Here is a 13,491-nt window from a genome sequence, read left to right on the forward strand (position 1 = left end):
TAAGGTCTTTTTTTTCCCTGTCTGGAATACCATCTAGGCTACCACATTACATGTCTCCTGTAGACTGTCCATTTCTCAGACTCTTCTTGTTTTTGATGACCTTGAAAGTTTTGAGGGATCCTCATTAGGCATTTAGTGATGTTCTTCGATTTAGTTTTATCTGAAGTTTTTCTCATGGTAAGACTGTGGTTTGAATTATGGGAAGAAGATATCTATTACTTTAAAAAATACACTAAAACTACAATAAAGAAAAGGAAAGGTTGAGAGTCCAACTTCTCTCCATTTGACACAGAGTTACCAATCTCCTTGCCTTTCCATACAGTATCATTTTCTGTGCCATCAAGAATACAGGTGATGTAGTGTTTTAGAAATAGTTCTCGGGGGTGTCTTCCAGATCGCTGACCCTCTTCTGCCAGTTTTGAAGCTGTCACTTTCTTGACCTTAAAGATGTCATGCAACAGCAGCAGGATCACAGCTCCCATCCAACTGCACCCTCTACCCTATCAGAGACCATCAATTTTAAAATGCATTGGAGAGGTGTTCACAGATGTGGGAAAAGTGTGTCTTAGACTCAATGAAATATAGAATTCTGAATTTTTCATATGCCATTTCTCATAAAATGACTTTATATTCAATACTGCCAAATTACCATTTGGGGTTTAGACCTGATGTGTTGCTTTTTATATCTCTGAATCTAATTCAAAGCAGTAAACTCACACCTGCCAGATTAGTATGAAATTAAATTTTCATTAGGACTACATTTCTTCCCAGTTTTCAAAATCCCAGGGAACCAGTATGGTCCAAATGGAAGTCTGTCTGACTTTCACATGCAGTTGAAGAAACCCAGGGTAGGCTCCTTTTGGAACCCTCTCTCTTGTACTAAGCCTCAGGTGCGGGCCTTCCACCATCTGATCAGGTGCCTGCTGGCCAGAATCCTAGCATGGATGGCACAGATCCCCACAGAAGGCCCTTACAAGCAGCCCACTGGCTCAGTGCCCAATGTTCTCCCATTGGTCTTCTGTGAGGCAGCTCAAGATGCCCATTCTGTGTGCACCAAAGCAGTAGCTTCCAACATTCCTGCCAGCCAAGGAGATCAGGGTTGGAGGCAATTCTAGCCTTTTCCACTGGGACCTACATAGAGCTGTCTCATCCCCTCTAGGGACTCAGCAGGAGTGTTCTTTTTCAACTTCTAAATCACAATAGGAATAATCACACTTTTTTATCATCAAAAATGAAAATGATTACTCCCTAAAAGTGTTTACAGTCCTTAAGAGGCTGAGGGCCAAGGTAGAATATATTTTGCTCTTGAAACTTTTCTCTGGGTCTTGAAGGTCATCTGACCTTGATTGTATTTAAAGAGACCTAGATCTTTAAAGCAGGATAGTCTCAGCAGAGGGAATCTCTTCCCTCCCCTGCCAGGGTAAAACCTACTGTCTCAACAGATCTGATCTGTTATAAGAAATTGCAAGCCAGACTGTCTTTAGTTTACCTGGAAAGTGCCTCTTTAAATCTTATGATTTCAGGGACTAAGGAAAGGAATTGGGAAGGGCACTAGGTGAAAAGATTATTCCCAATTATTGTTTTATGCCCTGTGTCTATTTATTGGAGAACTTATATTTTTCTTATGTCATTAAGTAGAATATATTATGTATAAGCACTACTGTATTAAAGTAAATTTACTCACACGAAGCTGCAAATTGCTAATCCTCTGATTTGAGATCCTCTCTGAGAGAAAAGGAAAATTTTTATAAATTATATACCTATATGACTTGCACCCAGAATATATAAAGAACTCTTACAACTTCGTAAAAGATTAATAACCCAATTTAAAATGCACAAAGAATTTAAATGACCAAATTATGTTTGAATATGTCACAATGAATCCCATTATTATGTATAATTATAAAACACCAATAAAAATCTTTAGTTAAAATGAAAAAAAAAAGGAAAATCTGTTTTATGATTGAAGAAGATAAACACATTCTGTACAGAGCAGAACCACCTCAAAGTGGAAAATGGATTCAGTCAGTATTTGATTTCCTTAAACAGAAAACTGTCTTATGCTCTCCCATAGGACATTTTCAATATTAAACAAATTAAACAAATGTGTAGACTCATAGCAACAATATATACATTGTGGCCTTATCAGAAATTTTGCCAAAACCTAGTATGTCTTAATTTAGAGAAGGCACATGTTAAAAATGTCAATTTACAAAATTTGTGTACAATACAGTTATCTTAAATTTTCATTCCTACTAGTTAAGCCTATGCAATGTTGCAAGGTAGTTAATTGTGCTTAAAAATTTTTAGAAGTCTTGAAATACTAGAAAAACAAATACAGAAGCCAAAGATTGTGTTATGATCTAAGACATATGATTACATGAGCAACTTCAAAATAATTGTTATGTTCACAGTCACTTTGCATAAAGCATAGGCTGTTACTGCCAATTACAAATTGGAACAGATTTCAGGACCTGCGTGCATGTGTAGGCTCAGTGCTCATTAAATACTTCCAACATATGTGTATTGTGGGACTCTTTGTGCTCCATCAGAAATATAGACGCAAGAAGATAAAACAACTAAAAACATTTCCATTTCTGTTCTGCACAATTTTTCACATGTATATGTATTTCTTTCCTGCCAGACTAATGAAAATGCTGCACAAAACTAATTCAACTTTTTATTTAATTTTCATTACATGTGCATTCTATGAATGTTTTTTTTCTCTCTCTCTGATTTATGGATAAGGAGAAATAGAAAAGGAATTACAAACTGCCCTATCATTTCCTTCCTTTCTGTTAATAATTTTCAGCATAAGTGGTTGGCTAACACAGAGAAGTAATAGGAGTGAGAAGCAATATGACAGGATTCCTCGATCATCTGTGTTTCTTCAAACACCATTGCCTCCTTTCTCCATTTAAAGCAAATTTGGACTCAAATGGATAGTGTGGCATGTCAGAGCTCTCCGTGAGCTCCTCCATACTCCTTAGCCAGAGAAGTGACATGCTTGTCCCATTCATTCTACTTTAAGTCTTGCTGAATTCTGCACACTGTGGATCTTCGGGAATACTATTCTAATGAAGCACCTGGAATTCTGTGTGCAAATGGAGAGGCAAAAATTCACAGACACATATGCCCATCTCCAGTGCTCACATGCATGCTCAATGGTCTCATCTGACTTTCAAAAGACAAGTTCATAGATGAAAGTATTGAGAATATCAAGATGGTGACAATGGGGTATTAAGCGAAGCATGGGCCCCTATGAGGATGGGCCCCATGACTATTTGTGTTCGTACCTGTGAAGCTCATTTTGCCTCAGTGACCTCACTGACACCATTGTCATGAGGAGTAATTCAGTTATGGATGTAAAGTTCTCAACAGTCTCTATCACATAGAAAGCATTTGGTACATGGCAGTTTCTTATTACCTGAGTCCCAATAAGCAAGAGTTCCAAACACATGGGACTCTGGAATAGAATGAACACTCCTTCATCTGTGTGGTATTCACAAGACAACTATATGATACACAAACACAATCCTAAGGTGAGTTAGAGAGGTTGCCTGGGTTGCTTTCTACACTAGTGGTTATTGTGGCAGGTTATAGCAAATTGTGCTCTGGAGGGTGTCTAGGAAAAGACAAAGGCACAAGTCATTAAAAGCAATTGAGTTACCAGATTCTCTGTCTGAAAATGAAGTCAGCTCTGGACAAATTTGAGCAAGAAGGCCTCTGATCCAAACTCATAGAGGGGAAATATTTAAATCCAGAATGAAAACAAAATTAAGATCTGAGATTTGCTTAAGCAAGAGGGGATGAACCCTGGTTGACCACAGCATCCAAATGAAATTTGGTGTAGAAAGAATTTTAAGGTCTGGAGTTCCTGAAGAGATGTTGTAAATAATACTCATCAACCAGTTAATTCAACAGAGCTGCTGATAAATTGGATTTTGTGTGCCTTAGATACATTTGGTTTATTCATGTTTCACCAACCATTCATCTTGGAAGCATCAGTTTAAAAAAAGAATATTTGATAAATTATTAGTCCCTTTTGAGTTAGCACATACTGATTGCTTTAACATAATTTTGTTAAAACCTAAATATTTTTAAAAGCTTCTTTATTAACATATTTCAATGATACATTTTTTTTTCATGTGGAAATTATACCAACCTGTAAATTGTGACTTTGTTTAAAGAATGTTTATTAGAAATGACTGGTTAGGCCGGGCACAGTGGCGCATGCCTGTTATCCCAGTGACGTGGGAGGCTGAGCAGGAGGATCACGAGTTCAAAGCCAGCCTCAGCAATTTAGCTGCTGCCACAGCTTCTGGGGGGTGAATGAATCATCACAGTGCTTTTTCACAAGGGGGATATAAGAAGGAACCACAGCCTGGGCACAGCTCTGCACAAAACGAAACACCTCCTCCTTGGATAGAGAGTCAAGAGCATCAAAAAAGATGTCTCTAATAAAATACAAAATAGAGTTGGGATATGGCTCCGTGGTTCAGTGCCCCTGAGTTCCATCCCTGTTCCCCCTGCCAAAAAAAAAAAAAAAAAGAACTGGTTAGATATGAAAATAGTATGAAAAGTTATGCAGACAATACAAATATAGGGATTATAAATATTCAAGTTCCCATGAAAGCAAGGAATTTCAGACCATGCAATAGGTGAGACCCACATGTCATATGCAATTATTACTTTCGTTCTTATTTTAGAGCATCAGGCTACCCCTCTGTGAAGCATTTGACTGACAGAATGAACATGATCTGACTTGTTAAAAATCTCCTTATAGAGAGAAGGCAATATAGACATTGACTGGCATAATATCTATCTCTAGCATTTTTTTAAAGACCTCTCTCCTGCTCCTGCCCATTTGGCTTTGAAAAATCTGGATTTAATTTTTATCTTAAAAACTCAATGGGCTTATTGGGAAGTATTAACTTTCTGAATTCCATGGTCCTCTCATTCACTGGTGCTGCGGTTATAGAGGGTCATGAACTCCCAGGAATGCTGAGTCAGGGTGTGGGTGTGCTACTCCAATGCCGCTGCTTAAAGGATTTGACTGATAAATTATGTTCTTGCTTCCAGATGCAGAGCCCAAGTATCTGATAGTTGTACGACCTGCTCCCCCTCCAAGCCAAAAGAAGTCATGCTCAGGTATAGTCATTTTTATTGGTTTTCTTTTATTAACTTTAAACCACAACTTTTCATTTTTTCTTTTTTCTTTTCCCTATAGGAAAGCCAAATGCCTTGGAGATGTCTTAGGAATGTATGGAGTAGGTAGATGAAATCCCTTGATCCACAGGTGACCCTGTTGGAGAAGTTGCTTAGCTAAGTGGTAGAAGCTGCTTGGGATCTTGTGCCAGCATCACTTACAAGCAGCAGGGGTTAGAGATACTTAACCTTTTTACAACTGTGTTCTAATGTGTGATAGGATTGTAGAGAGCATAAAATGAGATAGTGACAGGTCCTGTTCTGCTCATCAGAGGCTAACTCCTGTTAACCTTATTCTGTCTGTGACATGAGCACTTTTGCCCACCATGATGCCTTTCAGCTTTCAAGGGCAAAGTTTTTTGTCTAACCTTTATTCAAGGAGACTGTTTACATTTCAAAAGGATAACTCATTTGTACATGTGTTGAATGGACTTGAAGTTGGGTTTTAGTTGCTCTTTCTCTCTCCCTTCTAAACCTCTTCTTTGTATTCAAACAGAAGAACAACTCCTTTCATAAAGCTATAGCAACAGCAGCACCCAACATTCTTTTTTTTTAAACTTTATTTATTTTTATGTGGTGCCGAGGGTCGAACCCAGGGCCTTACAGGTGCGCTCTACCGTTGAGCCACAATCCCAGCCCCAGCAACCAACTTTCTAAGTGTGGGAGGATTGGAATCAGGAAAGTAGGTGACATATGAATAAATACACAGACACTTACTGCATGACAAAAGAGAGATTAGAAGTGTACAATGTCTAACTTACTCCTAAGACTTCTCAGATCAAATAAGTGAAGAATTGCTGAAAGAAAAGGTGGTAGAAGCGGTAATATACTTTTTCCATCTGATACAGCATCTTCCTATCTCCATAGAGTTCGTCAAAGTTTTGCTTTGTTTTTCTTATGTGAGCTGTTATCCAAATAATTATTATTTTTTTAATGGAACACTGGATACCACCCAGAAAAAAGATCTTTGTTGTTGTTGTTGTTTGCTTGCTATATTTTTTACAGGGATAAAACACAAGAAAGCATTCAGCTATTTAATTATACTGAACACTGGGGCTCTTTGCAACTCTGCAACCCAGGGATGATTGCCAGAAATCAATTACCACAATCCCCTCCTCTCCTTTACCTTGATTTCCCTTTCTTTTAAGAGCAGCCTTGAATGGTCAAGTATTTTGAGAAATATAAAATATTATCCTGACCTCTTTTATTATCTCAAAGCCAAAGGGAAATCTCAGTAATTTCTTCTGACTCGTTGCTGAGAGTTTTGCAGGCAGTTTTTCACACACTTTAAAATAATTGTTCTCCCAATATTTCAAAATGCTGAACGAGAAAATAAAAACTCATGACTGTATTTCCTTGGAATATGTTTTCATGTGAGTATTTATTGAACTGATACAAATATCATACTATAAATAAAAAAAATATAGAAAGGAAAGTGATCACATCTTAACAGCACTTTATAACTTCATTTCATTTTGAGGTTTCTATGACACTGGCCTTAGATATTATTTTTCACTTCATTATGACTAACTCAGGAAATTGTTTCATCTTGCTCAGGATGTGATACTCCACCTTTCCTTTTAGGCAGTGGATATAGTTTTTGTTTTTGTAATCTGCATTTGGGAGTGATGTAATAACTAATGGATTAACTTTTTCTCATTTTATATTTGCATCTACCACATAAATTTGAATTATTTAATCATTTTTGCATTAAGATCTAACCTTAGTTAAGTAACTATTTGATGGGTCATACAAGCCTTAGGTTACCTTGGGGAAAGAAAACTCTATATTTCATCTCTACATAGTATTTTCTTTATACATGGTGAGCTAAACCAGTGTGTAGTAAAAAGAAAACTAGATAATGATCAAGGAGACCTAAATTTGAATTTTGATCCTGCTTTCCATGTGACTTTGTATACCCTTGATCCTTCCCTGGCCTTTACTTTTTATCTCTAATACAAAAATGTTATATTACATTAGTAAAAATCAACCTAGAAGTGGAATAAATAATATCAGAATCATCTATAGGCTTTTTCAACCTGTATATGACCCACTCTTAATCAAGATTTTCATCTGCCCTCCTTGGAGGTCATACATGGACCATTTGAATCACTATCATATGAGGTATGATTATAGGTAGATCTGAAAAATATTTACCTAGAAAGATAAATGCATGTTTGCAACCAAGGAAATGATAACTATCCTTGTACTGTATTTTAAACATCTTTTAAAAAATAGAGTATCCTAGCTGAGAAAGTTCTGGTGTATTGTTGCACAGTAGAGGGATGTTTTTAGTCAGCTTTTTCACATTGTGACAAAAAGACCTGACAAGAACAATTTTAATGGGGAAAAAGTTTATTTGGGGCTTACGGTTGCAGAGGTCTCAGTCCATAGATGACCAACTCTACACCTCTGGGCCTACGGTGAGGCAAAACATCAGGACAGAAGGGTGTGATGGAGGAAAGCAGCTCAGGACATGACGATCAGGAATGGAGAGACTCCCTTCATCAGGGATAAAATATATACCACAAAGCCATGCCCCCAGTGACCCAACTCTCCGCACCACACCCTGCTTTACTGTTACCACCCAGCTAATACCTATGAGTAGATTAATGCACTGAGGATGTTCAAGCTCTCAAAACTTAACCACTTCACCTCTAAACTTTCTTGTGTTGTCTCACAACACAAGAGCTTTTGGGGGACATCTAATATCTAAACCCTAGCAGGCGACTGTATGTGTTAGTTTTCTGTTATTGTAACAGATACCTGAGGTAACTAACTCATAAAGAGATCATTTGACTCACAGTTTTAGATTATGATCAGTTGGCCCCATTGCTTAGGGCTCTGGTGGCATATCATGGCAGGAATGTATGACAGAGCAAAACTGGTAACCTCCTATCCAGAAGATAAAAAGAAAAAGAGGAAGGGACTGGAGTCCCACAGTTCCCTTCAAGAGCACACCCTCGGGGAGCTAAAGGCCTCTCAGTAGGTCCTACCTCTTAAAGGTAGGTTCTAACTTAATAAAAGGTTCTACCTCTTAAAGGTAGGTTCTAACTTAATAAAAAGTTCTAACTTTTATTAGTGCTGTGGGCTGAGGACCAAGCCTTTAGCACACTGTCCATTGAGAGAGACTTTTGCAAACCATACCATCATAGATGACAAAGTGCAAATAACATAAATTTTATTATAAAAAAACTAGATGAAAATATGTTGAATGTTTTTACCATAAGGAAATGATAAATGTTTAAAGAGATAGGATTATGCTTTTTAGAACATTACACAATATATGCAAGAATTGAAATATTACATGGGATTTTATGAATCCGTAAAAAGTAAAAAGAGGCAACTATCCTGTATTAAGGCAATTTGCTACCAGAAGTTTATATATAATCTGAACTCAAAAGGTTTCTTGCCAAATTAACAACTACAGAACTTAAAGCAATATGAATTGCACAGTTTTCAAAAGTATCTTATTTAGATAACCACCAATAGGCTCAGATAAGGGGTACCCTCCTACCCACCTTAATAAAAGTTACAAGGCTATTTTGCTATTTGGCTCCATTAGATTAAGATAATATGAGTTCTTCCTTATAGCAAATGAAACAATCTCGTGAAATAAAAGAGGGGATTAAATGGGAATAGAATGGTGCATCTTTTATGTTCATTCTGTGTAGTTTTACTAGGCTTCCTTTATTTTATTTATCCTGATTGAACCAGTATTGGTTCCATGGTTGATTTTCTTTCTTCTTCTTCTCATTACTGTAGTTTCAAATACCTGCCTACCCACATACTTGAATATATAGTGATTCATCAGCATAATTCTTGGCATTTTGCAAATCCAATTAGTCCCATTCCCATCAAAACAACTGTGCTTCCTATACTACTCCTGTTCTTCCAGTATTATGGAAAATGTGTGGACCTTTTCCATTTAGGTACTCATTGTAGATACATGGTTTTAAAAACTTTATACCAAGGAATTTTGACCCACAAAAAAAATCAAAAATTAGTATGGTTGGTTATGGTTTATATGTATACAGATACATATTTGCATGCATACATATACCCATGCACATAAATATGACAAAGGGTATTTTCATTTGATCATGCTAAAATTCATGGAAAGGATTAATGTGTGAACCATATGAAAATAAAAGGAATTTAATGTTTTCACACACTTTAAAAAAATCATCTTACCAAGTTATCTTTATGCATTTTACTCAAATATCAAGTACACTAAATGTTTCCATAATTAACTTGCCTTCTGTCTTCATAGGTAAAAGTCGCTCTCGCAAACCTCTGCAGCTGGTGGTTGGCACTCTGACACCAAGCTCAGTCTTCCTGTCCTGGGGTTTCCTCATTAATCCACACCATGACTGGACATTGCCAAGTCACTGTCCCAATGACAGGTAATTCATCATAATGAAAAATGTTGGGTTTTTTATTTGAAAATTAGCACTTGCTTTTAATAGTATTTGAACATGCTGTAGAAGAACATATAAATACCAGGACCATAAGCACTTACTTATCACCTGTTAGATGTACTATCATTATAGATGGAAAGGGAGCACAGATACTTAAGTCAGGGGCCCCACCTTTGAGAGTTATGATCTCCCTGAGCAGAAAGCACAAAGATGTATGTTTCATCCCAAATAGAAAGTACATGGGGGAATGAGCCAAATAGCAAATGGACAGTAGCAATAATATGTGCAATAAAGCTCAGAGGAGGGGACTGAAGGTAGTTAGGAGAGACTAAAAATTTGGAAAGTTGCTTGGGGAAGGATGGATCTTTGCTCTGATGTTTGAAGAAGTGCCTGAAACAGTAGTCCTCAAAGGATGGTCCCCAAACCAAGTAGCATTGCCACAAATGGGAACTTGTCACAAATGCAAATGGCAGGTTTCCCTCCAGATTTAAGAGAATCAGAAACTCAGGGTGGGGCTCAACCACCTGTGTTTTAACAGCCTTTCCGATAATTCTGCTGCCCACTGAAGTTTAGAATCACTGGCTTAGAAAACAGGAGAGACACCTGGGGGAGATATAGGTAGAGAAAAAATAGTGGAGATAGAGCCACTATCTCTTTGGCAGAACAAGTAAGAAAAATCAAGCATATTTTAAAAACACTGCCATTTATTCATCGTTCCATCAAGTGTATATACTTGGCACCGTATGAACATGTACCAGGCACTATGCTAAACACTGAATCACGATACTAAATTGCTTACAAAATAGCATTTGCTTATTATAAATATTTACTACATTAGTTTCAACATTTAGAAATTGAACAAACATTCACATTTTTAAGCTTCAATAAGGATTTTTAAGTTTTTTGTTTTAAGTACAAATTGATTTTCAAATTTGCAGAGTTTTATTCCCCTTTTAAACAAAAAAAAAATTTGAGGTATAATTTAAACAATAGTAAAATGCGCAGACCTTATGTGTATGTTTGAGTAATTATAAATGCATAAAACCATGCATTTTATAAAATCAAGAAATAGGACATTTTATCACCCTAGAAATCACCTCCCTCCAGAAGCAGTCACTGATTTGGTTCTATCACTGTAGATTGGTTTTCCTACTCTAAAATTTTATATGAATGGCATCAGATAGTATGGGAAGGTCTTCCCTATCTTCTTTTATTCAGCATATTTTGAGATTTATTCATGACATCATAGGTATCAATCAGTCATTCCTTTTTTAATTCCTGAATGCTACTCCACTATGTAAATATTCTAGATTATCCATTCCCTTGCTGGTAGATATCTGAATTGTGTTGGGTATTGGATTTTATGAATATATATTTTATAAACATTACTGTATACGACTTTGTGGATATATGCTTTAATTTCTTTTAGATAAATACCTAGAATGGGAATTGCTGGTTACCTTTTTTTTTGGTCTAGTCTCCCATCTCTCTTCCTCAAGCAATATACAAGGTTCTTGTTTGTCTACATTGACACTAGCATTTTGCATTGCTAGCATTTTTTGCGGCATCTATTCCATTGAAGCAGTATCTCATTATAGTTTTGATGTGTACTTCCTTAGCATCAAGTATATGAGTACTTTTTCATCTATTTTTTAACCATGTTTATATTTTTTGTGGTTTTATTTATTTTTGTCTTAAAAGAGAGGCCTTTAAAATGTTTATAAATTCTCAAAAGTACCTTTCACATGACTTTGATTAGGAAATCTACACTAAAAAAATTAAAATTTTTTTCTTAATATGTTCATGGTTCTCAAGAGATAAATATTTGGAAAAAGGCACACAGAAGATATTTCCAAAACCCAATATTTTGAAAAATAATTTTGAGATGCTTCAAAAATCTGAAATATTCCTTATTTTACCCACCACTAAGTTCATGTCTTATTTTGCTTGGAAAATGTACTCTTGAAAGCACATGTTTTCTTGAGATAATTCCAGTTGTTAGTGGGTTATTCCAGGATGTCAATGCTGAGAAAATAAACATTTAGGGGTTGCTTTTTATCTTCTCTTTATTAAAAAAAAATTTTCTTTTGACAAAGAAAAGAAGAAAAAGAGGGAGGAAAGGAAGAAGAAAGGGAGGAAATCTGATAGTTTTATATCAAAATGCAACCTTACTTGAACCATTAATTTGCTTGATAAATCTTTGAACCTGTTCCAACAGGTTTGGTAACCTGAAAAATTCATAAACATTATTTGTATAAAATTTCCTCCCTGCTTCCAAGTTGCTCTCTTAATTTCTCTTGGTCCGACAGACATTTCCAGGAAAGATTTTATCTGATGAGCGGTCCTGATGGATAGAGGTTGCCACAGTTGGACAGCACAGGGAGACATGAATACAGAAAAATGAGGACAGGTGACAAACGGGGCTGAGGTGTTGAACACAGGCACTCAACTCTAAGCCCAAGCTACACAGACCATAGCACATCTCACCCTCACCCACACACATACCTGTGGCCCTTCCCTTTTCGTCAAATAGATGGAGCCAGGCACATCAAATCACAATATTCCAAATCAATAATTCCCCTTTAACTAAAATTTTTGAAATTTAATAAATAGTGAATTTCAAAAACAGTCACAACAACAAAAAAGAAACCTTTGGAGTACATGTGGATTCCATTTTTCAGCCTCTTTTCTCCCAAGTTAGTAGAGTTAATAAAGAGATGACATTTAGAGTCCTTGGCATATTTGAGAAAAATTATTAGTCTTTATTTGAAAGTGTTAGAAATGCTGTGCATATTCTGAACATCCAAATAAATCCACTATAACTATTAATAAGTGTAATTAAAAGCATACTTGGTGATATCTTCCCTTACATGTTCACACAGATTTTTTTAAATTTAGAGTTCAGACCAATCAAGTAAGTTACAATAAACAATAATAAGTAAAGGGAATGACTATTTCTTGAAAATTGGAAGATTACACAGCTGAAATGTTCTTTCAGGAATATCTTCTTACAAAACCATTGGAATCTAAATGCCCTTGGCTTGCCACAGGAACACCAAGTGGTGTCATTTTTAAACCACTGAACTCAAATATCTGGAACCCTCAGTAAAGTCTCTGATTTACAAAAACCATTTCACATTTGTCTGTACAGCCTTCTTCATCCTATGCAAATGATATATTGGAAAAGTTTTTCCTTTGTCCTTTGACTTGGATGAGTAAGTTTCCAATGAGAAAAATGCCTGCTTTTTTTTTGTTTTAAGCTCAGAAGTATTAATGGAAATCATTTTATCTTTGTGGTGCATTTCTATTTCTATTTGCATGGGTTCTATATGGGTCTTCAATGGTTTTAGATCTATTTCTGAGTCCACACTGGAGAGAGGTGATGTGCTTTATTTAAGGTTTTGTTCTTAATGAGCTTTAAATGGAAGAGTGTACACATTTGTCCCCAAAATGACTAAAGCCAAAAAAATATTTCCAAACTGTCCCAGATGAAGAATAAAATATGTTTTTAACAGAAATTTATGTCACCATTAATAGCTTATTTTTTCTTTCCCATGTTTCCAACTCGTTAAAGTTTTCAAGATTGCTTTAGTTCTCCTTTGCCAATTTATTAAAGCATTATAACTTGTTTAGAAATAATTTTCACATTATTCTGACACTTTCATATTGGGCTTATTTCCTCTTAATGTAGAATGAGGGCTCACCTTTTTGGCTGGTCCAGAGCAGTCTTTTCTTGCCTTTTATTTTTTCTCCCAAGTTTTAAAGAAGTGGGTATTTTCAATGCTGAAGTCTCTCTTGATTGAGCCCGATGTCTGTTACCCATTTGTGGAGTAGTGTAAATTTAAGTTCTATGAGGGCAGGG

The 13,491-nt window shown here is 36.1% G+C and overlaps 1 protein-coding gene across 6 annotated transcripts in view; it reads left to right on the forward strand.

Annotated features, from left to right (window-relative positions):
• Positions 1–13,491, forward strand: part of Abi3bp (ABI family member 3 binding protein) — a 242,906-nt gene that overhangs the window by 68,949 nt on the left and 160,466 nt on the right. For all 6 annotated transcript variants that reach the window (XM_071615402.1, XM_071615403.1, XM_071615405.1 and 3 more), the window contains exons 3-4: positions 5,083–5,151; positions 9,482–9,614. In XM_071615402.1, the coding sequence (XP_071471503.1) occupies positions 5,083–5,151; positions 9,482–9,614 (202 nt within the window). The remainder of the gene's footprint in view (positions 1–5,082; positions 5,152–9,481; positions 9,615–13,491) is intronic.

Source organism: Marmota flaviventris, chromosome 8 (assembly GCF_047511675.1).
Source record: "Marmota flaviventris isolate mMarFla1 chromosome 8, mMarFla1.hap1, whole genome shotgun sequence".
Taxonomy (NCBI): Eukaryota; Metazoa; Chordata; class Mammalia; order Rodentia; family Sciuridae; genus Marmota; species Marmota flaviventris.